The sequence below is a fragment of the Oryctolagus cuniculus genome, chromosome 13, assembly GCF_051225735.1.
Source record: "Oryctolagus cuniculus isolate XC-2025 breed Fujian yellow rabbit chromosome 13, ASM5122573v1, whole genome shotgun sequence".
In the NCBI taxonomy this organism is placed as follows: domain Eukaryota; kingdom Metazoa; phylum Chordata; class Mammalia; order Lagomorpha; family Leporidae; genus Oryctolagus; species Oryctolagus cuniculus.
The window spans coordinates 45,400,028-45,422,881 of record NC_142879.1 but is presented as its reverse complement, the minus strand read 5'-3'; the positions used below and the strand labels follow the sequence as shown (position 1 = coordinate 45,422,881).

The following is a 22,854-nucleotide window of genomic DNA, read 5'->3' as shown; positions in this document are numbered from 1 at the left end:
TCCGCCTCTGGACTCCCGGGGCGCGGCTGTCCCTTCCAGGTCTCCCTCCGGGCCTTCCCAGGGCCGGGGAAAGTTCCTCGGAACCCACAGCGCCCTTGGATTTGGAGCCTGCCGCGGCGCTGGCTGTGGAATCCGCTCTGCTCGGAGCCCAGCGGAGCGCGTCGCGGGCGCTAGGAAGCCGCCGTCTGCGGGCGCCGGAGCGGCGCTGCCCGTGCGGAGCCGAGAGTTTGCAGCAGCCCCGGCCGCGAGTGGCCCCGTCGCCCCGCGGTTGTTTCCTGCGCGGGGCGCGGCGACGAGGTCGGCAAGTTGCGAGGAGACCCCCAGGGGTCCGGAGAGGGCTGCGCTCCGCCTCGCATCCCTTCCTGCGGTCCCCGGCGCTCGGGCGTGAAATCGGGGCGACGTGTACGGAGGCCTCCGGGTCCCGCCGAGACTGATCTGCGGCGCTCCCCGCCTGGCCCCAGTCCGCACCCGGAGCCCGGGAGCGCGGGGCTCGAGGAAGGCCGGGCAGAGGGGACGAGGGCGAGGGGCGGCGGCGGCGACATGGCGCGGTTCCCCAGGGCCGACCTGGCTGCGGCGGGAGTTGTGCTACTTTGTCACTTTCTGATGGACTGCTGTCAGTTCGCCCAAGGGGAGCCTGGACGCCGAAGGAACGGTAAGAGGCGCTTCCGCTGGCGGCTCCGTGGGCGGCTGAGGACCGCCCCGGGCCCCGGGCCCCCAGCCCACCCCCGGCGCGGCGGTGGGCCCTGGGGAAAGTTGCTGAGGTTGCGCCCCGGGTGCAGCTGAGCTTCCCAGTGGAGGGGAGGTGGACACGAGAGGATGGGGTGGGATCGTCTGCTCCAGGTAGCCCTGGGAGGGCTGCGGTGTGGGAGCGAAGCTCCTGCGGTGGGTGTCTCTCCCAGCGCTGGGCGCCCGGCCGCCACCTCCTCCTTCCCCAGCGCTCGGAGAAACTCGGCGAGTGGGGGTGGGGGATGCGCGGGCAGCCGGGGCTTACAGGGCTCCCTTTGGCAGAAGATTCCCGGTGGTCGCCCCGGCCTCCCCCTGGTCGTTGGGGGGCTGAGCGGGCCCTGGCTGTGCTGCGGGGCAGGTGCGGCCCGGCGCGGCCCGGCGCTAAGTGGGCAGGAGGGGGCGGGCGCGCCCCTGGAGACCCACCCCCGACCCCTGAGCTCCCGCACGCAGGCTTCACGAGGCTCAACCGTGCCGGGCTTCCTCCCCGTGCCCTGGCCGGTCCCCGCGAGGAGCCTGGCTCCGCCTGCGCTCCGCGACTGCGCCCCCTTCTCAGGCGACGGCTCCGGCAAGGTGCGCGTCCTGCTTCGAGCAGGGAGCCAGCGGGGCGCCTGCCTCCCAGGACCCTGGCCTCTGCGGAAAGGGTGCCGGTCCGCGTTTCCACAAGTTAGAGAAGAGTGGAGAAACAGGCAGAGGGTTCTTGGAGATTTGTGAGCTAGCTTAGGGAGGAGGTGAAAGCAAAAAATAATTGGAGGGAAAAGAGAAAACTTTGTTAGGTTGATTGTGTTGTGTTTAGTTTTGCGTTTGTGTTTTCACTTGCTGGAGGAGTCTGGTTGAGGGTGCCCAGAAGGTGCACGAGTCCCTAGTTCTCAGACTTGGGAGTCAGTCAACAGATGCATGCCCGGGAGGGCACCCGGGGATCCTGGGGAAGATGGAGCTGGGAAGAAACCCTTCCATGAAATCTTACATCGCTGAGATCTGGAAGAGTCCAAACATTATGTCTGTCTGTCTGTCGTACATTTTAGAGGGAAACCCTATGCTTTCTCTGTGCTCTTGCAGGAGTAATCGTGACTGGAGGTGTGTGTGTGTGTGTGTGTGTGTGTGTGTGTGTATGTTGGGAAGTCTGGGCGTGCTGACATCACCTTTAAAGCAGGTGCAGGTTTCCTGGTTTTGATGTTCTTTGCCATACATTATTCTGCGGTGGTCGACCTTTGTTCCTGTGTGTGGCACCTCTGCGTATTACTCTCATGCATTACATTAGTTAAAAATAACAGTTTTATCCTCTGAAAATCAACACATTTATTAAAAACATGCGGCAATCATGGTATTAAAAGTGTTTAGGAGAACAGCTTATAGCATTATTAAAGGAGGTGATGGGAGTGTGTGCGAAATATGTCCCGACTTGCTCATTTAAAAGCTTGTTTGGCACCGGGAGTAAATAATGCATTTACAGTGAAAAGGGAAGGTCAGCGGGTGCTCCTTTTTTCTTCCTTGAGCTTTTGTCAGTAATCTTACTAAGGCAAGAAGATACTTTGAAGTCTTGTTTCAAGTTCTCAATATAGTAATGGAATTCATTCCAGTATGAGAAGGGCCAGATAATCAAATACTTTTGCTTTGGGGAATATAAAATGCTTGAATTTTTCAGTATAAATGTGCTGGTATTTTAAGCCAATCCAGTATTTCTGGTGGAAATCTCTTAAATTCATATTTCTGTAGGATCCAGAAAAAGGAATAGTTTAAATTCCTTGGCAATGTTTTGGAGACTTTCTTATGCACTTTGTCTCCTGGACATCAGTCAGCGTGTAGCTTCCTGAGACATCTTAGAATAAAATGGTTAGACAAATACAGTCAGGAAAGAAGCTGGCGCCCTGGCTCAATAGGCTAATCCTCCGCCTTGCGAAGCCTGCACACCAGGTTCTAGTCCTGGTCGCTGGTCGGGGCGCCGGATTCTGTCCCGGTTGCCCCTCTTCCAGGCCAGCTCTCTGCTATGGCCCGGGAGTGCAGTGGAGGATGGCCCAAGTGCTTGGGCCCTGCACCCCATGGGAGACCAGGAGAAGCACCTGGCTCCTGCCTTTGGATCAGTGCGGTGCGCTGGCCGCAGCGTGCCGGCCGCGGCAGCCACTGGAGGGTAAACCAACGGCAAAGGAAGACTTTTCTCTCTCTCTCACTGTCCACTCTGCCTGTCAAAAATTTTTTTTTTCCTTTGTAAAATAGCCTATGTAAAAGGTCCGTACAGGGGAAGAAGTCCAGCAGTCTTGGAATTTGGCATTTGGCAGTCAGGATATTTGTTACATTTTAGCATAGGAAACTATACTTTCATAACAGGGGGTTTTATTATGTATTATTTTAGTAAATGCTGCCATTGATTATATTGCCACCAAACAGTGGAGGACTGCTAATTTTTCCATATATTTCTGTTTTAGAGGTGAGTAGTTTATGCTTAGCACATGATTTGCCTTATTCTAGTTCTTTTTCTGATGATATTTTCCTGCTATTTTCTGCTTTCCTTGGAGTTAAAACAATTTCCCTGAAATTGTTAATTTGTATAGTTATGGGAGTCCCTGTTGAGACTTGCTTGTATTGTCACAGGCGTTTTTGCCACAGTGTCTTGGCTTTCCATGCCTGAGAAACTCTCAGGGGCATTTTAGCCAGATCCTAATACCTTAAGGACTGACACTGAGGCCAGAGTGCTGTTTAGGGCATTTGCCATTCTGAGTCTGCTTCCCATGTTGGATTGCTCTCTCTGTTTTAATTCTATCAATTATTATTTTTTAAAGCTGTTATTTATTTATTTGAAAGGTGGGGAGGCAGAGCTCTTCCATTGCAGATTCATTCCCCAAATGGCGTCAACCAGCAGAGTCGAGCCAGGCTGAAGCCAGGAGCCTGGAATTCCATCCAGGTCTCCTACGTGGGTGTCAGGTGCCAAGTATTTGGACCATCTGCTGCTGCTTTCCCAGGAACATTAATAGGGAACTGAATTAGGAGTAGAGCAGATTGGACTCAAATAGTCTTATATGGGATGCCAACATCACGATAGGCAGTGGCTTAACCTGCTGTGCCACAATACCACCCTTTTAATGCTGGTTGCTGACTACATGTTTACTCACATTCTTTTTTTACTATCTTAAAATACAGAGTACACACATATGTATGTGATATATAAATGTACATACCTTGAACTTATACTCTACATTATATGCATTGTGTATATAATGTGCACATACATAAAATATATGGTGGTGGCGGTCTGTTTTCAGTGGAGGTGAATATTAAATATGTTGGCTCTTTGTGCGGTTGCCTTGAACTGCATGTGTGTGCCAATGGCTTGCACCGAGGGAGCTCCCCCGACCCAGGACGCTTGCTCTGAAGGCTCTTGCAGGGGGGAGGCTGGGGAGCCGTGCAGTGCAGTGCGGTCTCTGCTCCAGGAGCAGCCAGAGGAGAGTGAGAGGCGGGAAGAGACAGCGCTTGTGCTTCAGTGGCACACGGAGCTCTTCCGCACTGTCTTGTTAGTGCGTCTGGATGTTGTGCTTTGTGGCTAGACCTATTATTTTTAAGTTCAACTTTCTCCAACAAGCGTGTATGTGAACCTCCTGGCCTGTGTTTTGTGTACTCCCTTACCTGTGTCTTCATCTTATCCTTCCTACCTTTCCTCTCATACAGTCTTACTTTGTGTGTGCCTTGGAGATGGAGACAGGTAAATAGAATCCAATCACCCGAACATGGAAGGTGTTACGTGTTCCTAGACGACTGCGTGGCTTTGCCTTTCTCTGCCAAGTTCCAGCATCTGGCTTTCCTCGGAGGACGTTTTCCCAAAGCTTTACTCGTGCCAGCAGGTTGCTCCGTTCTGGGGGCGTCTTTCTCGGCCTGGGCTCACAAGCAGGCTGTCTTCCCGCTGAGGGAGCCACTGCGGCCCACAGCCTAGGTAGCCATGCTATTAGGACGGTTGTCCTGGCTCTTGTGTCACAGGTCGCCTGGCCCTGGTGGCAGTGTAGCAGCTAAGAAAAGATGAGAGTTCAAAACAGTGCACGATGTGTTTGTTTCCAGACAGTGCGCCCACTTCATATTTGTTCTTTGGTTTTTGTTTTCCTTGATTTAATCAACAAGGTGATGAGATGAGGAATGCAGGCAGACTTATATATTTCAGTGGAGTTAGAGGTCTGGTTAGGGGCCCGTCTGGAACCCACACAGCCTATAAAATACTGCAGATGTGAACATGGGAGTAGACACTGTGTGCCCTTACCTGAAACCCAGCCCTTTAATTCCTCCCTCCCCAGGCCAACTAAACAGATCCGTGCTGTAAAATAATCCTGAGAGTGTGCTGCACCTATTTTGGTAATTTAGCCAGTTTATTTGCTAATGTCACAAAGAGATGTAGCAGTATGACTTTCTAAATTTGTTGTTTAATTCTTGTTTGGAGTAGAAATAGGGTCAGTTTTTAGTCACACAGCAGAATTTTAAGGAGTATTTTAACATTTTTCTGAAAACTGAATCTCCTATGAAGGTCAGAATTGACTTGTCAGTTTTAAAAAAAATTGCATTTTAGGTTCTCAGTTCTTTGCTGACATACTCACCTGACCTGACAGGTATATTCTCTTCGTTAAACTTCACTGCTTCACTCACTGCTACTTTGTCTCATGTCTGAAATGTCTTTTCTTGCATGAAGATGTGGAGCTCTGATCCAGCTGTCTCCGGTAACCTCTCTTGGCAGAGCCAGCCGAGAACAAGCACAGTGAATAGAAGCCATCCAGCTCCAGGTGGTCACGAGGCAGGGCTTCCGACCCATGCCATTGGACAGTTGACCAGCCCTCTGGGCCATGCTGGACAGCCTTTTCCCAGGCCACTTGCAAACACCGTAGGATAGACAGCAAAAGAAAAATACCCATAACCAGCTCTACCCCAGACACTGTTCCAGGAAACTACAGAAGATAGACCTTCACCTGTCCTACCCACATGAGATTATGAGGGGTAGGCACGGAGACATTAACTAAGAATGTGAAAAGGGATGAAGAACAAAAATGGGAATTTTATGCAGTGGAAGGAGGGAAGAAACACTTTGGAAGCAGACCAACATTCGCACATCTGAAGTCTTCCCATGTTTGATCAGCTTTTTTTTGGGTGGGTCCCAGCCCTTCTCCAGGGGCAGCTTATAGGATGCAAACTGGGGATTATTTAACCATGGTTAGATGTTGGCGAGATTTTCAGATGTAGATCATTGGGCAGCCGCAGCCTTTCGGATTTTTTTTTCCAGCAACAGTCTAAAAGATCTGTAGTACTATACTCATTGCTAACAACCAAATCATTTCAAGGTCTTGGATGTGATCCATTTGCTCATGTTTACATCAGTTATGGTCAACACGGTTCCTATACTCAGTAATTTGCCCTTGTTCTTCCCAGAGCACATTTTTCTCACCCTTGTCATATTTCTTGTTTTCCTTGAAACATTTTTCACCATTCTTCTGTGTTCCATACAAGCTGTATGGTGAGGGCATCTGGTGTTTTTATTTGCTCGGTATCTTTTCTCCCCTTGTCTCCCCAGTCTGTCCTGTTCTCCAGACAGCTCACCATGTGTCCCAGAGGTGGCCGTCCCTGATCCTCCTTGTCCTAGACTTCAGGCCAATTATTTTCTAAGTGTTATATACAGAAATCTGTGAGAGACAAGGACTTTGGTTGGTTGGTTGGTTGGTTGGTTTGTATTTCATCGGAGGGATGCTGCATTGAGAAGATAGAAATCTAAACCCATTTGTAGGTAGTCTTGGGTTTTCCAATAGCATAAGTGAGAAAATTATAATTTTGAGTTGGGAGTTTTTACTTACACTGAAAGTGTCTTGGAAAATACATCAAAGTTTTTAATTACATGGCTGTTTGTGTTTAAGGATTATTTCCACAATAAATTTTAAGTGTGAGGGTTGAAGGTAAGAATGTCTGTTTTACCTCCATTATTTGTTTTCACAGCACTTTCCATAGTACTTGGTATGTAGAAGGCTCTCAATAAATAGTAGTGAGATGAATTATCTGTGTAAGTTCATTAGGAAAAAAATAATAATCAGGAATGGCTGTTTGGTGCAGTACTCAGGGGGAGTGGTGGTTTGAGACCCTCTCCCCTGCTTCTGATCCAGCTTCTTGATAATGACACGTCCTGGGAAACAGCAGGTGATGACTGAAGTAGTTGGATCCCAGCCAGCCATGTGGGAGACCCAGGGGGAGTTCCGGGCTTCTGGCTTTGGTCTGGTCCAGCCCTGGGAATGAACCAGTGGATGGTGCATCTCTGTCTTTGTCTTGCTGCTTTTCAAATAAAATGTAAACGAAAATTCAAGAAAATTTAAATAATTCAGGTCTCATATTGAATGACATGAGTCCAAAGTTGTGACTATAATAAATTCTTTCCTTTCATGTTCTTGTAGTTTTTTTGGTCCCCTTCTCATTTTAAGTTTTTAATTCTCTTACCTGGCTCTTACGTGTCTATTCTTTATTTTGTGGAGTTGAATTTGGTGCCTTTCTTTATTTTCCACTGCATTTTCTGTCATCGTTGTATGTTTGCTGCAGGAATGAATAAACTTGCCAGGCAGTATAAAATAGTGAAGGATAAAGTTTTGTCTCTTTAATGAGTGATACATCATGGCTTTTGAGACTTCATTAATCTCTACCCTGAAGGACAAAGCAAAATAATCCATCAGGTATAATTGAGTCATTTTGTTCACTTAATACTTGTGTTTATTGAGATTTCTAGATCATTAAATATCTGTATGATGACACTTTAATCACGACACCTAGCGCCTAGGTTCTAAATGTTGGTTACTTTGGGCTTCACTGGTTCTAAGTGGTGGTTTCTGGGAAGCTGTGGTTTTCCACTACTGCGTAGAAGGGGGATTCAGGGAGTGCAGGCAGGGCTGCAGAGGGGCTAGCGACCTCGGCTTGCCTGCATCAAGTGCACCACACACTTACCCGGCACTGCAACTCTGTAGCCTTCTACAGTACGGTATTTTATCTCATCTTCACGCCCACCTGCAGTCTTTTATCAGTGTAGAAGTAGAGCTCTGGAAGGTGAGGGGGCTTGTTCAAGGTTACACAGATAGTGAGAAAAGTAATGAACTTACAACTGCAAAATTCAAACTTGATCTTTTTTCTGTGCCACAGCTGATCATGTAGTGAATATTTCAGTTTAACCTTTTCTAGTTATTGGTATAAATTTATATTCTTAGTCAAAGTCTATTCTAATTTTCTAGATGTCATACATCCTTAGGTGATCTTTTTCTAATTTATAACTTGTGAGTATCATAAAACCAATAGCTTGTACCATTTAAATTTTTATTTATTTATTTATTTTTTTTTTTGACAGGCAGAGTGGACAGTGAGAGAGAAAGGTCTTCCTTTTCCGTTGGTTCACCCCCCAGTGGCTGCTGCGGTTGGCGCGCTGTGGTGCGTGCACCACGCTGATCCGAAGCCAGGAGCTTCTCCTGATCTCCCATGAGGGTGCATCCTCCACCACACTCCCGGGCCACAGCAGAGAGCTGGCCTGGAAGAAGAGCAACCAGGACAGAATCCAGCGTCCCAACCAGGACTAGAACCTGGTGTGCCGGCGCCACAGGTGGAGGATTAGCCTGGTGAGCCACAGCACCGGCCTGTACCATTTACCTTTGAAACCAGTTTAGATGTTTGAGCATTCTTTGTTTCCAGGGAGACTTTTCCTATGAAGAGGTTTAATTATGACATGAATGCAAATTGTGATTCCCTGAAGATACTGATTGTGTTTGGGTTAGTATTCAATAAAAATCAGTTGGTCAAAAATGTGTTTCTCCCATGTGCTTTTTGCTTTTTAAAATTAAGTTTCCTTGCAGTGACTCTTGATAGCCAGGGATATGATGGTGGAAATCGGCTGGCTCTCAACCAGGAAAGCCTGGGATGCTCTGGGAGGTGGTTTTGCTCTTCAGCACCTAATTCGCACCTTGTGAATGTCACATTTAACACTGGGATGGTTGTGTTATTGTCCTTCCTTTTAAGCCCTTTAAACGGTTCTGTAAGAATTATGCTTAATTGAATTTATTTTGTGGCCACTTTGGAGAGATCTGAGGATCAGAAAGTGATCTAATTGCTGATGTGGAGTCTGGTTGATCAGGAAAGTGGTGACATGCTGACTGGATTCTGGAGATCACTACTGATTTTTCCAGGACTCTTTAGGTTGCAGGTTGAAGTTACATGGCCTCATGGACTGTGTTTCAGTCAATTCTCTGGAGGTGGGTGTAGGACACAGCTGTTCAGATGCTGTTTGGGACACACGCATCCTGTATCAGAGCAGCTGTGTTCCAGTCCTGGCTCAGCTTCTGATCCAGCTTCCTGCTACTGCACATCCTGGGAGACAGCACATGATGGCTCAAGTAGTTTGGTCCCTGCCACCCATGTGGGAGACGTGGAATGAGTTTCAAGTTCCTGGCTTCATCCTGGCCCAGCCCTGAATTATTGTGGGCAGGTGAGGAGTGAACCAATGATCTTTTTATCCTCCTTCCTTCCTTCCTTCCTTCCTTCCTCGTCTGTTTTTCAGGTAAGTGAATGAAAAAGAGCGGTCACTACTCTGCTTGCTACCTTCAGCTTAGAAACAAAGGAGAAGGGTCTAGATCACCTCATGGGGTCCTTAAACATCTGTCCTAGGCTTGCTTCCAGTTCCATGAATCACTAATTCCATGACCTTGGGAAACTTGACTCACTCCTAGTTCCTTGATTTTGTCATCTATAAAATTACAATGCTAGGGCCGGCGCCGTGGCTCAATAGGCTCATCCTCTGCCTAGCAGCGCCGGCACACTGGGTTCTAGTCCCGGTTGGGGCGTCGGATTCTGTTCCAGGCCAGCTCTCTGCTGTGGCCCGGGAGTGCAGTGGAGGATGGTCCAAGTGCTTGGGCCCTGCACCCTCATGGGAGACCAGGAGAAGCACCTGGCTCCTGCCATCGGATCAGCACAGTGCGCCGGCCGCAACGCACCGACTGCGGTGGCCATTGGAGGTGAACCAATGGCAAAAGGAAGACCTTTCTCTCTGTCTGTCTCTCACTGTCCACTCTGCCTGTCAAAGATAAAAAAAAAATTTAAAAATGCTAGGGCTCAACTTGCAAGAATTTTGTGAGGGTTAAGATATGAAGTAGAGGACAGGGGCATGGAAAGCACTCACTGATGGTCAATGTTTACTAAACAAACACTATAGATACCCCACATTCATACGTGATGGTGTGCTCTTTGGAATGTGAACTTCAGACACATGTACTTTTGTTGCCACAAGTTAAAGGTTTAATATGCATTAACATAGCAGTTTCTTTTAAAGATTTATTTATTTATTTGAGAGGCATAGTTTCAGAGAGAAGGAGAGTCAGAGTTCTTCCATCTGCTGGTTCACTGGTTCACCCCCGAAATGGCCGCATTCGCCAGAGCTGTGCTGATCCGAAGCCAGGAGCCAGGAGCTTCTTTTGGGTTTCGCACGTGGGTGCAGGGACTCAAACACTTGGGCCATCTTCTGCTTCCCCAGGCCATCAGCAGGGAGCTGGATCGGAAGTGGAGCAGCCAGGACTTGAACCAGTGCCCATATGGGATGCCAGCACCACAGGCGGATGCTTAATCTATGCCAGAGTGCCAGCCAAGCCCTTGCATTAATATTTTAATAGTAGTAAAGTTTGAAGTAGTCATTACCTGTTTTCACTTATATAATAGCCATTTAAATCTTCAAAAGATTCAAAGTATAAGAGTTGGTATGAAGTAGGCATTAGTAGTTTTTTCTTAGTGATTTACTGATACAGAATATTGGAAAACAAAAACTAAATTCCAGCTACATTTCTGTATGCTGTTCCTGGTGCCTACAGGGTCTGCTTTCAGTTTATGATCCATAGAATAATTGCAAATGTTTCTCCCCTTTGCTACATGCAACCTTGGCAATGCAGGCGTCATCAATGCATTTTGGACCCACAGTTACAATCTGTCTATACTTTTGAAATGCCAGCATTTTTGCAGAAAGGAACCAATTAGGACTAAAACAAAAGCCATCTTTGTGCATGTGACTGTAGAGAAGGGAGGAGGTTAACATTACACAAAATATCAGTTTAAGCTTTGGGTAAATGTGCAGCTCTCCGATAAGATTACAAAACTTTCAGAGCTGGAGGATGTTGGGGACATCTGGTCCAATCTCCTCATTTTAGCAGTTTAACTCAGGCAGGTGCAGAATCAAGTCTAGAAAATGTTCTTTCCGTCCCACTAAGTTAAATTTATCAGTTATAACTGAGCAGATTCACAGTTTGAACTCATAGTACATTGAACCATAAGCCTTTATAATAAAAATATAACAAATACAATTTATTAACGAACTGCACATCATTATGCCTGGAGCAACAATTTGATTTCATAGTGGACCTTCTGATTTATACAACATCATAAAAAGTATTGGAAAGATGTGACATTGAGAGGGGGATAAAGGCCAGCCTCTCATTGTCCTATCACACGTGTGGGATTTCATGGCTGAAGGGAATGTGGTGTGGAGTATATGGAACTGGTACATAATTTCATTTTTGTTTTGGTGAAGCATCGAATATTACTGATATCTAATCATCATGTGATTACTATTATCTAAAACTATGGCAGTGAAACAGCTATCAGAAAGTAGTTACACTAATAATGTGCTAATTACACCAATAACCACAAATTTCACTGTAGAAACCTGCAACAATTTTTCCTCACAATTTAAGACCGGCACTGATCTATGTCCTTTCCCATCACAACTTAAAAGGACCTGGCAGTTAAGCATGTTGGGATAGATACCACACCAGCTTTCCAATTTTTTAAGTCTTAACGTCTTTATCAAACTGATTTACTTTTCAACCTTTAATTTCACAGATGGAGGCTTCCCTGTTAGATTTGTTCACAGTTGTCTGACCAGGCTCTCTCTTCCCCAGTGTGTCCACTCTCATTCCTTGCTTTTCAGTTGACATGCGTTTCTGCCTTTTCGCTCAATATCTTTTGTTTTCTACCCTTTCCACTAAGCTGCAGTCTCTTAATATGCCATGCCATTCCTTGTTTCAATTTAGATATTTTAGAAAATACAAAATAGCATGTAGAAGAAAAATCTTTATCACCCAGTGGTCAGATGGCTATGGTTAGAATGTGGTGTTTGTTTTTAAGTCTAGCATCTCTCCATCTTTTTCCTGCTGCTTTTTCCTGTGTGCTGCTCTTTCCCTTAAGTATTCTGGTTCTGCTGCTTCCTAGCTGTGACCTCTAGAGGGCTATCCCCTGGGCCTTTGTTTTCTCATTTGTAAAGTGAGAATAACAATCCTTGCCTCAATGACTTTGAGGATTAAATGAGTTGATTCATGGAAAGTGGCTAGCAGAGTGCCTGACAGAAAACTCAATGTTAAGGTTTCCATGCCACATTGCTTACTTACACTGTATTTGCCTGTGCTACTGTAGGAGTGCCTATAGTATAGAAAATAAATTGGAAATGATAAGAAATGTCATCCCAGTGGATAGCCTGCCATGTTCCTCATTGGAGACCTCTTGTGATAGGACAGTGGAAATGTGCAAGAAGAATAGGTAACATTTTTAGGTTTGTTCATTTGCCCTGAGTTTCAGATCTGGCACAGGAGTCAAGTAATTTTTAAAAACTTGATACATTCTTTTTCTAAAGAAATTAATTATTTGAAAGGCAGAGAGACAGTCATAGAGGTGTTTTGTCCACTGGACCAGGACAACGCCAGGAGCCAGGAATGCCATCTGTGTCTGCCCACAGACTCAAGCACTTGAGCCATGGTCTGCTGCTTCCCAGAGGCATTAGCAGCAAGTTGAATCAGAAGTGTACTTCGGGAAGGGATGCACATCCAAAGCTTAGGCCTGCCTCTCAAGTGTTATCCATGTCTTTTTACTGAATGGGCATATGACTTAAGGGCATCTCCCAGTGTCTTAGTGTGAGGCATCTAAAATAATCAGGTTTATCATTGGTGGTTTAAATGTTGGGGCTTTTAAACAGAGAGAGCCCCCATCCCCTGGTGTAGTCCCCAGATGCCCATAAAATGCTCGGGTCAGATCAATGCCAGGAAATGGAAACTCAAGCCAGGCCTTGCAAGGGGGCCGCAGGGACCTGATTAACGGGGCGGGGCTATTGCTGCTGCCTCCTGTGTCTGCATGAAGAGGAAGCTGGAGACAAACTGAGGCTCTGATGGACAAGCATCTACATGATGGTCCTTTCTGCTTGGATTACATTTTAGGAGCGCCTAACCCGCCCCGCTCCCACTGCTGTCCTTTCCCGAGAAGGGTCCTGCCCCTCTCGCCCCCAGTGACTTTTCTCCTTCCTGACTTCTCCCGTGTTTCCACTGCAGCCTTGGCCATTTGGGCACCTTCTTTCTCCACGTGTGTGAGTCACAGCATAAGGAACGGAGTGCATCAGTAACACTCAGGCAGATTTAACTCAAATGAATTGAAACCCAAAGCCCAGAGGTTATCAGCAGCACCCAGGCTGTTAAGAAGCCCCTGTGCTGGGGTGAGGTAAGTGTGAAGGCAGCCAAACAGTGCCAAGTTAAAAGGTGCCAGAGATGGCAACTTGTGTCTGGCATCTTTTCATCTGTGGGGGTGTGGGTGTGGGTGTGGGTGTGTGTGCTCTTTAGGATGTCCATAAATAACGCCCTTTCTTCTCTGCAGCCCAGAGGGTTTCATCTTCTCCCGCCTCTCCTCCTTCCCTCTGGGACTCTCCTTCCCCCTCTCTGCTCCCCTTGCTCTCACTCCCATCTCCCTGTGGCTTCCAGTTGGCTTCCCTGCTTAGCCCTGGCACTGAGCTCTCTGGTGCTATTTATTCAACTTCCAAATTAGAGCTATCACTGCACTGTGATTCATAGAACGCATCAGACACTGGCTCTTGTCTTGTGCTAATTAGTCTACATTTGTCCGGAGCTTTGGCCCCCTGGTGGTTTTAAACTGTGCATGGGAACAATGACCTAGCTGGTGTTCTGAAATCTTTTTCTTTCTCTTCAGTTCCTCCTCTAAATACTGCAACAGAGTAAGGCATATCAGAAGCAGCAGTGCCTCATTGTCTTTCAAGTCATGGCATGGCAGAGTGACAAAGAGCAATAGCTCCAGTAGTATGGGTTCGGCCCCTTAAAGGAGGACAACCTGAATTGTGTGATGTTGAGGTGCCCATCGTCACAGCTCCTTCTATAACATCAGGTAGAAATGATCACCCAGAGGCAGGCCTCAGTAACATAACTATATTGTGTAGGGAGACATAAAATTTATTTAAAAACTATGGGGGTTATTATAGTGATCTAGGGACTATAAAAACCTTATATTTTCTAATGGCACTGTATTAAGAATGAAAAGCCAATATTAGCTGTGTGAAAGCTGATGATAAAGGGGACAAAGAGTCTCCTCTTCTCTGAGAATATCATCTTAAGTGTCTTTAAGGTCCTGAATCTATTTTACACGTGAGGACAGTCTCTGCTTCTAGACTTACAAGGGGCCTTTCCTGAGCAGTAAAGTTCCCTGTAGCCAGGAATTGTGCGCCACTGGAGAAGGTGACCTAGACATGTAGCCAGTAGGGTGCTGAGCCCCAGGGACCACTGATCTACTTGGCTTGGCTGTAAACGGGTACAGAGGTGATTCTTGTGAGGGTCATGGTAAACTGTGTTAGAGTTGTATAGACTGGTGATCTGGGAGTCAACAGAAGGCTTTAGGTTTCAGTTTTATAATCTGACAGAATTTCTGTCGCTTTATAGATAGACGAGAATAGTTCAAAAGGTTCACAGAGAATACAATTGTGCCAAAATTTTTGATATCCACGCATAAGAGGGATCTTCCAGAAGGTGATGAAAACTGTATGAGACAATTAAACATGAGTTTATTTTGGTACCAAAAATTTTGAAGCTTATCTTGTGAATTATTATTCACTTAGTTATCTGAGAAATGTCGTGGATTCACTCTTGAAATGCTTGCACCACCTGGGGCCAGCCAGAGGCAAGTATTCAATCTGGATCTCCCACATGAGTGGCAGGAACACAATGACTTGAGCTACCACCGTTGCCTTTCAGGGTACCTACTAGCAAGAAGCTGAAATTAGGAACAGCCAGGATTTGAACCCAGGCACTCTGACATGAAATGCAGGGGTCCCAACCAGTGTCTACTGTGCCAATTGTCTATGCCAGAAACTTGTAAATTCATTTTCCCAGAAACTTTTTGAATTTCCCTCCCTTACGGAATCTATAGTGATGTGAAGAGTCCTAAGCTTGCATCAGTACTTTTTTTACATCATCACTACAGGAAGCTGTTGAATTGTAAACTGTTAGAAGAATGTTCCCTAGCCAGAGAATAGAATTGTACATGGGCACCAGTGTGCCACTTATCTATCCAGAGTAAATGTCATTTACAGGAATACTTTCTCCTTTTTAAAAAAATTTAAAGTTTTATTTACATATTTGAAAGGCAGAGAGGGAAAGAGAAATTTGCCATCTGTTTCTTTACATCTGGGTTCTCCATGTGGGTGGCAGGCATTGAAGTACTGTAGCCATCATCTGCCGCCTCCTAGGTTCATTAGCAGAAAGTTGGATCAGAAGCTGAGGTGGGACTCAGTCTCAAGTGAGTATCCCATGTGGCAGCTTAACCCAGTGTACCATGGCACTTGCTCCATTTCTTTGCTTTTTCAGATGGGAAAAGGTTATTTATTTTCAGGTGCACTGACATAAATTATCCTTCTTATATTAATGATTATAATATTGAGTTCTACCATAGTCTGTTTTAGCATTTAATCCCCTACATGTTCTGAAAAATGTTTCCATGTGCATATTGATGGATTGTATTGAGTCCTTTTTTTTTTTTTAATACAATTGAGCATTTGCCTTGAAATAAAAGTAAGGCCCTCTTTGTAAGTTGATTTGTGAGAATAGCAGCATCACCACCCTGAGAAATCACAGAATGATTTAGGAAGGTCAAAGTCAAATGGAATTGTATTTATTGGATTGTGTTATATCAAATGTATGCAAAATTTGGCAAATACTGACATTTATTTTTTAAAGATTTATGTACTTGAAAGAGTGAGATATTTTTCATCTGCTGGTTTACTCCCCAAATACACTTCAATAGCTAAGGCTGGGCCAGGAGTCAGGAAATGCAGCCTAGTTTCCCATATGAGTTCCCAGGTGCATTAGCAAGAACCTGGAACAGAAGAAGGGTTGTTGGAACTTGAATCAGTGCTCAGGTATAGGATGCTGGCAATGCAAGTGGTCACTTAACCTGCTGTTCTATGATGATGGCTCCTTTGCTAACTCAATGTTAATTGCCTTTTTTTTTTTTTAAAGATTTATTTATTTACTCGAAAGTCATAGTTACACAGAGAGAGGAGGAGAGGCAGAGAATGAGAGGTCTTCCATCCAATGGTTCACTCCCCAGGTGGCTGCAACAGCTGGAGCTGTGCCAATCCTAGGCCAGGAGCTTCTTCTGAGTCTCCCACACGGGTGCAGGGGCTCAAAGACTTGGGCCATCTTCTACTGCTTTCCCAGGCCATAGCAGAGAGCTGGATTGGAAGTGGAGCAGCTGAGACTTGAACTGGCGCCCATATGGGATGCCGGCACTGAAGGTGGCAGCTTTACCTGTTAGGCTACAGCACTGGCCCTGTTCATTAACTTTTAATGAGTTTTGTTTATAAGATCAAGAAGAATACAAGTATCTTAAAGTCTGTTCTGAAATCATAGAACGCTTTCAGAAAAATCAATATTTTGTTGCTTCAATGATTTTTTTTCTGAAAAACTTAAATTTGATTGATTTTAGTCAATCCTTAATTTTGGAAAATATGGAGCATATCCTGGACGAGAATACCACAGCTTGGTACCTTTTGATGTTGACACCTGGGCTGTCATCTCTGTGGTGGTACAGATGAGCAGCCTACAGATCCTGGGTAGTGGGTTTAGCAATGGCCTGTTTTTCCGTGAAGAGACCCGAGGTGAGATGGGGAGGAGGCAGTTCCAAGACCAGGAGCAAAATTTCCCTTTCTTACGATGTCTGTGTTACAGTTTGTATCATAATTATGGTGTCCTTATTAAACTTGATATTAGTTCACAAAACTCACTAACAAATTTTATAATAAGTAACAGCCTTGTTTGAAAGGATATAGCTAAGTATGGGTCAGTTGGTTATAAGTCTACTGAACTCATCTATTTCTTATGCTATTCTTAGAAAGTAGCACTTTCTAGGAATTTATTTCCTCCAGATTTTGATATTATCTTTTTTTTATAAAATAAGATCTTCATTTTCCTTCTGTTTTATAAGATATGTGGTGATTATATCATTTCCATCTCTGACATTGACTGTTTGTGCATTATCTCTGTTATTTGATTTTTTCCCCTTAGGTGTTAGCATTTTTTTTACAATTTTTACTGGAGTTCTATTAGTTTTTGTTACATCATGGATATGTTACTGTTAATACAACTTTATATAAATTTTACAAGTTTTTATTAAAATACAATATTTTGGGCAGCTAAAAAAACCAAGCAACCTAGAATTAAGATATATATAAACTTCTCATCCTAATAAAATTTAGAATATACAATTTCTGCAGAAATATACAGCATATATATATTTATATGTATAAATAAAATATATAAAATTTGTGTACAAATGCATAGAGCTATTATCAGCTTGCAAAGCAAGGATACAGGAATTATTTCCAAAGCAAGCAGCCTACAGTAGAAAAGTCAATGTGGGGTAGCTTCTGATGTTTTTCATATTTGGTAAGGTTTTGTATATACACAGTCATATTCATAAGAATATCTTCTTTAAATGAATTGTACAAAATATCCATTTAATTTACCCATCAGTTTTCAAATACAGCTTGTGTGCTTTCTTAGGCCTATGCATGGTTAATAATGTTATAATAAAACATAGGCTTGGAGCCCAGTGAGGGGAACCGTGAAGAGTCTATATCCCAGCTTTGCTCTGGAGAAGTTTCTTCTAAATTTGAAGATATGTCTTATGAAGTATCCCTGTCAGACCATAAAATGACAACAAAAAAGAATGGAGATAACCTTTCACAATCTTTGAGAAACCACTAAATTAGCATATATTTGAATTCTGGTGGTCCCTTAAAGGCAAACAGAAGGGAAAAGGCATCGAAAACCATTATAATAGCTGAAAACTTTCCTAGCTGTTGTAAAGATATGCTACTGAAGGGACATAGCACCCCAAGTAGATAAGAGTAGAAAACAATACTCAATGAAGCATGTCATAATAAAAAATCAAAAGTACAACATGAAGAGAGAACTCTAAAACTGCATAAGAAAATCATCAAGCCACATTTAAGGAGACCTCTGTAACACTAACAGCAGACTTCTCTGTTGGAACCCCACAGGCCAGGAGGGAATGGAATGATGCATTTCACTTACTGAAACAAACCAAAAAAAAAAAACCCTTGCCCACCAAGAAAACTCTACCCAGCAAAGATATCCTTCCTAGAGGATAAGTAAACACTTTTCCTTCATGAAGGAGAAATAAAGTGTATCCACAACAAGCAAAAGCCAACCAGCCTTACCAAAGCTGCTTCAGGGAGCCCTGCATTCCAGAAGCAAAGGGCAGATAACTGCTTTCTTGGAAACTCATTGAAGTATGAAGTCTACCAGAAGAGCAGACAAATATAAAATAGAATATACTCAAACCTTCCCAATGCAGTGACCACCAAGCCATGAAGAACAACAAAAGAGGAAGCAAGGAACAAAGGATATTAAAAAGTAGTACTTAGGGAGGAAAATCTGATGAACAACAACCTTTAATATAAATGGCCTAAATCAAATTAAAAGATACAGACCAGCTGGATGTATAAAAAAAGACCCAATGATATGCTCCCTACAAGAAACTCCCTTTGCCAGTAAAGACATGGAGAGTGAAAGTACAAGGATAGAAAAAGATATTCCACACAAACAGAAATTAAAAGTGAGTAGGAATAACTACACTTGCCCTAGAAAAACTAAAAGGGACAAAAAAAAAAAAAAACTATAATGATCAAGGGATTCAGTAAGACATAATGACTATAAATATAACTTCACCTAATGCAGAGATAAGAGCACCCAGTTTACACAACCATTATTGTAAAGAGAGACAAGCTATATAGTCCAGTGATGGTGAATGACTTTAATATCTCACTTATACAATGGGAAGATTATCTAGATTAAAAATTGAGGAGCCAGTGCTGTTGTGTAGCAGGTAAAGCCACTGCTCCACTTCTGATCCAACTTCCTGCTGATGTGCCTGAGAAAGCAGCGGGAGATGACCCCAAGTCCTTGGACCCCTGTACCCACCCACTTGGGAGAGTCAGAAGAAGCTCTAGGCTCCTGGCTTCGGATGGCTCAGCTCCAGCCATTGTGGCCATCTGAGAAGTGAACCAGCGGATGGAAGATTCTCTCTCTCTCTCTCTCTCTCTGTCTCTCTCTCTGCTTCTCTGTAACTCTACCTTTCAAATAAATAATTTTAAAGATATTTTTAAGGGAACATCAGAGATAAAGTAACAGATGTGGAATCTTTTTTTTTTTTTTTTTTTTTTTTTTTTTGCCAAAGACCATTTGGATATTTATAATGTTATTTACAGGACATACAAAATTACCAACTTAAATCTGTAGCAGACTAATTGTTATTGAATTTCAAATCCTGCCTCCGGTTGCCTTGGTAGGGCCAGACCAAATATTTCTTGACCTTACACAGCATGTGGGCTGGACATTTCCCACTCCACTGTATAGTCCACATGGGCCTCACAGACACTTACAGAACATTTCCTCCAATAGTGTCAGAGTTAAAGTCCTTTCATGAGCACCCGGAGCATTTGCTAGCATTGACCAAATATTAGGCCATAAAACAAGTCTTATCAAGTACAATGCAATAAAACTAGAAATCAAACATTGAGAAATTATACAAATTCACTGATCATGGCAACATGTTATTGAATAATGGGACAGTGAAGAAATGAAAAGAGAAATTTTAAAATTCTTGAAACAATATGAAAATTCAACTACCAAAAATTGACATAGAAAATGTATTAATAAGAGCACTTATAGCAATGAGCAGTTACATTAAAACATAAATCTCAAATACTCTACTGATACACCTCAAGGGTCTGGAAAATAAGAATCAGCCAAGTCCTAAATAAGTTAAAAAAGGGGCCAGCACTGTGGTGTAGAAGGTTAAGCCTCTGAATAAGGCATGGGCATCCCATATAGGCACTAGTTTGAGTCCCAGCTGCTCCAATTCCAATCCATCTCCCTGCAAATGGCCTGGGAAAGCAGTGGAAAATGGCCCAACTCTTTGGGCCATTACAGCCATTTGGGAAGTGAATCAGTGGATGAAGACCTCTCTGTCTCCCCGCTCTGTGTAACTCTGCTTCTCAAAGGAATCCTTAAAGTAAAACACAAACAAAAAATCACACCAAAGTATCAATGAAGACTTGATTCTTTAAAAAGATAAAGTTTATAACTCTAGCTAGAGTAACCTTGAAAAAAGACTCAGTATAATCAGATGAAAAAGGCAACACGGTAACTGCTACCACAGAAATAAAAAAGATTACTGTGGACTATAATGAACACTATAAAACCAACAACTCATCATATCTGAAGAAATCTTCACATATAGTCTACCAAAATTTAACCACAATGACATAGAAAACTTGGAGCCCAGTAACAAGATCGACTATGTAATTTAAAACATTTCACAACAAATGCAATCCAGGACCAGATACCTTTACTGCTGAGTTGTATCAAACCTGTAAGGAAAAACTAATGCCATTTTTTCAGCTATTGCAAAAAATTCAAATAGAGAGACTCCTTCCAATCTCATTCTATGAAGCCATGATTACCCTGATACAGAAACCAGACAAGGACAAGACAAAAAAAAAAAAAATTATCTCCTTAACGAAAATAGATGGAAACATTTTCAACAAAATACTAGCAAATCAAAGTGAACTGCACATCAAAAAGATTCACCATTATCACATGGGATTTATCCCATGAATATAATAATCATTTCATATACATCAACCACTAAACACAAGACTACTTGCAAAATCATCAACAGAAGCAATATTTTGAAGAAAATATTTGATATTATCTGACAGAGTTGGTATTCAGAAAATCAAAGGAACTCATAAATAACAAAAAGCAACCCAGTTTCAAATAGACAAATGATTTCCATACACATTCCTCAGAAGAAGAAATACAGATGGCCAATACCTGTATGAAAAAATGCTCAGTGTCAGTGGTCATCAGGAAGATGCAAATCAAGAGTACATCTCACCCAAAATAGAATGACTACTGTTAAAAAGACAAAAATAACAAATGCTGGTGATGATATGGAGAAAAGGAATTCCTTATATACTTGTTGGTGAGAATGTAAATTTATATGGTTATTTTGGAGAATAGTATGGAAGTTTCTTAAAAAAATACATCTACTGTATGATCTAATGTCGCTCCCCCTCTCCACGGAGGAACGACACAGGACCCTGCGCTGTTCTTCTGTCTCCTCGGCCCTTCCCGGGCTTGCTGCTGGTTCTTCCCGGGTTGGCTGCCGTCCCTCCACCTCCGTGGAGGGGTGGGCCCCCCTGCCACTTTCCCCACTTCTGCGGAGGAGTGGCACACCACCAGCCAGCTCTCCGGGGCTGCTCAGATGTTCCTCAGGTGTTCCTGGTGCATGTTGTCTCTCTCCTCCTTTATAGTCCTCTTCCAACAATCCCAACTCTGCTACCCACACGCCGAGCACGCTGCTCTCCTCCAATCAGGAGCAGCTCCTGCAGCTTGTCAAGTTGGTGAGAGGCAGCTGTGTAGAAGCTGTTTACTCCTCTCCCAGCGCCATATTGTGGGAGAGCAGATGCATAGAATAAGTCTTAATTCCAGTAACTTAGTCTAGTCCGAGTTGCTCCCCACAATCTAACTTCCTATTTCTAGTTATATATCCAAAGGAAGTAGAGTCATATCAGAGATACCTGTACTCCTTTGTTTATTGTGCTAATATTTACAATAACAAAGATAAAATGGATAAATATAAATATTATTTAGCTCAAAAAATAATGAAGCCCTGGTATTTGCAGTAAAATATACAAAACTGGAGAACATTAAGGGAAAAAAACCAGGGATGGAAAGATAAATACTGCATGTTCTCTCATATATGGAAGCCCAAGAAAAAGTTGACCTGAATATAGGGCAGTGATTACTAGAGGCTGAGAAGTATGGGGACAGAATAGAGATCGTTGGAAAATGAATGTGTACCAAAACACAGAATAACTCTTAGAATTCCACAGCACAGTAGGATGACCATAGCTCGTGGTTACCTTACATGATTTATGAAGAACTGAAATAGTGGAGCTTGAAGGCCCCAAACAAACAATAAGGAGGTGGAAATGCTGATTGTAATTTGATCAGTACATATACATATGCATGGATTTGAATACTTTTTGCATCGAAACAAACTTACCTTATTTTCCACAAATGTTTGAAGTAGCTTCATATTTACATAAAAGTTTTAAATGATTATTTGAAAAAGGGAGATACAGGGTGATAATTTATCACACACTTAAAAAAATGTAACAATAACTTACGATTATGGTGGTTAGAATTACAATGATTTGTCCTTTCTGCTAGTTTACCAAGTCAGTTTGCCTTTGTTTATGTCTTTTGAAAAAGAAATATGCCTTTTAAATCTTTTTTTATATTCAATATTTGAAACAACTTGATTCATTACCTTAAAATATTACCAATATAAAAATCAAAAAATATGCTTAATTAGAACACTGTATTAAATTATGCAAATATACAATGAAGATAAGGTACAGATTTGGGTTCCATGAAGGCAGTGTATTAAGATCTTTTATAAAAACTATAATCACATTAGAATTTTGAATCTCTACTATCATGGAAGATACATTTTTGTAGGAATTTAGAGTACAGAATTTTGTATGAAGTACACATAGTGGATCATACTTGATCTTGATTCTGCTATTTGAGATGATGAGACATGGTTTCCAAGCTTCTTGGTGCTGTGCCATATACTGGGTTGGAGAACGAGTAGACAGAACTCTAAGAGGAGAAACACATTGGAAAGTAAGATTTTAGGCAATGTTTAAAAAACAAACCTGCCCAGAATACAGCAGGCTTCAGATGGATT

At 43.3% G+C, this 22,854-nt stretch overlaps 1 protein-coding gene across 1 annotated transcript in view; it reads right to left on the bottom strand.

Annotated features, from left to right (window-relative positions):
• Positions 1-15,659: 15,659 nt before the first annotated feature.
• The window catches only part of MALRD1 (MAM and LDL receptor class A domain containing 1), a 407,814-nt gene continuing 400,619 nt past the window's right edge, over positions 15,660-22,854 (bottom strand). The window contains exon 36 of the mRNA XM_008268638.5: positions 15,660-22,766. Within this exon, the coding sequence (XP_008266860.4) occupies positions 22,686-22,766 (81 nt within the window). The 3' untranslated portion in view covers positions 15,660-22,685. The remainder of the gene's footprint in view (positions 22,767-22,854) is intronic.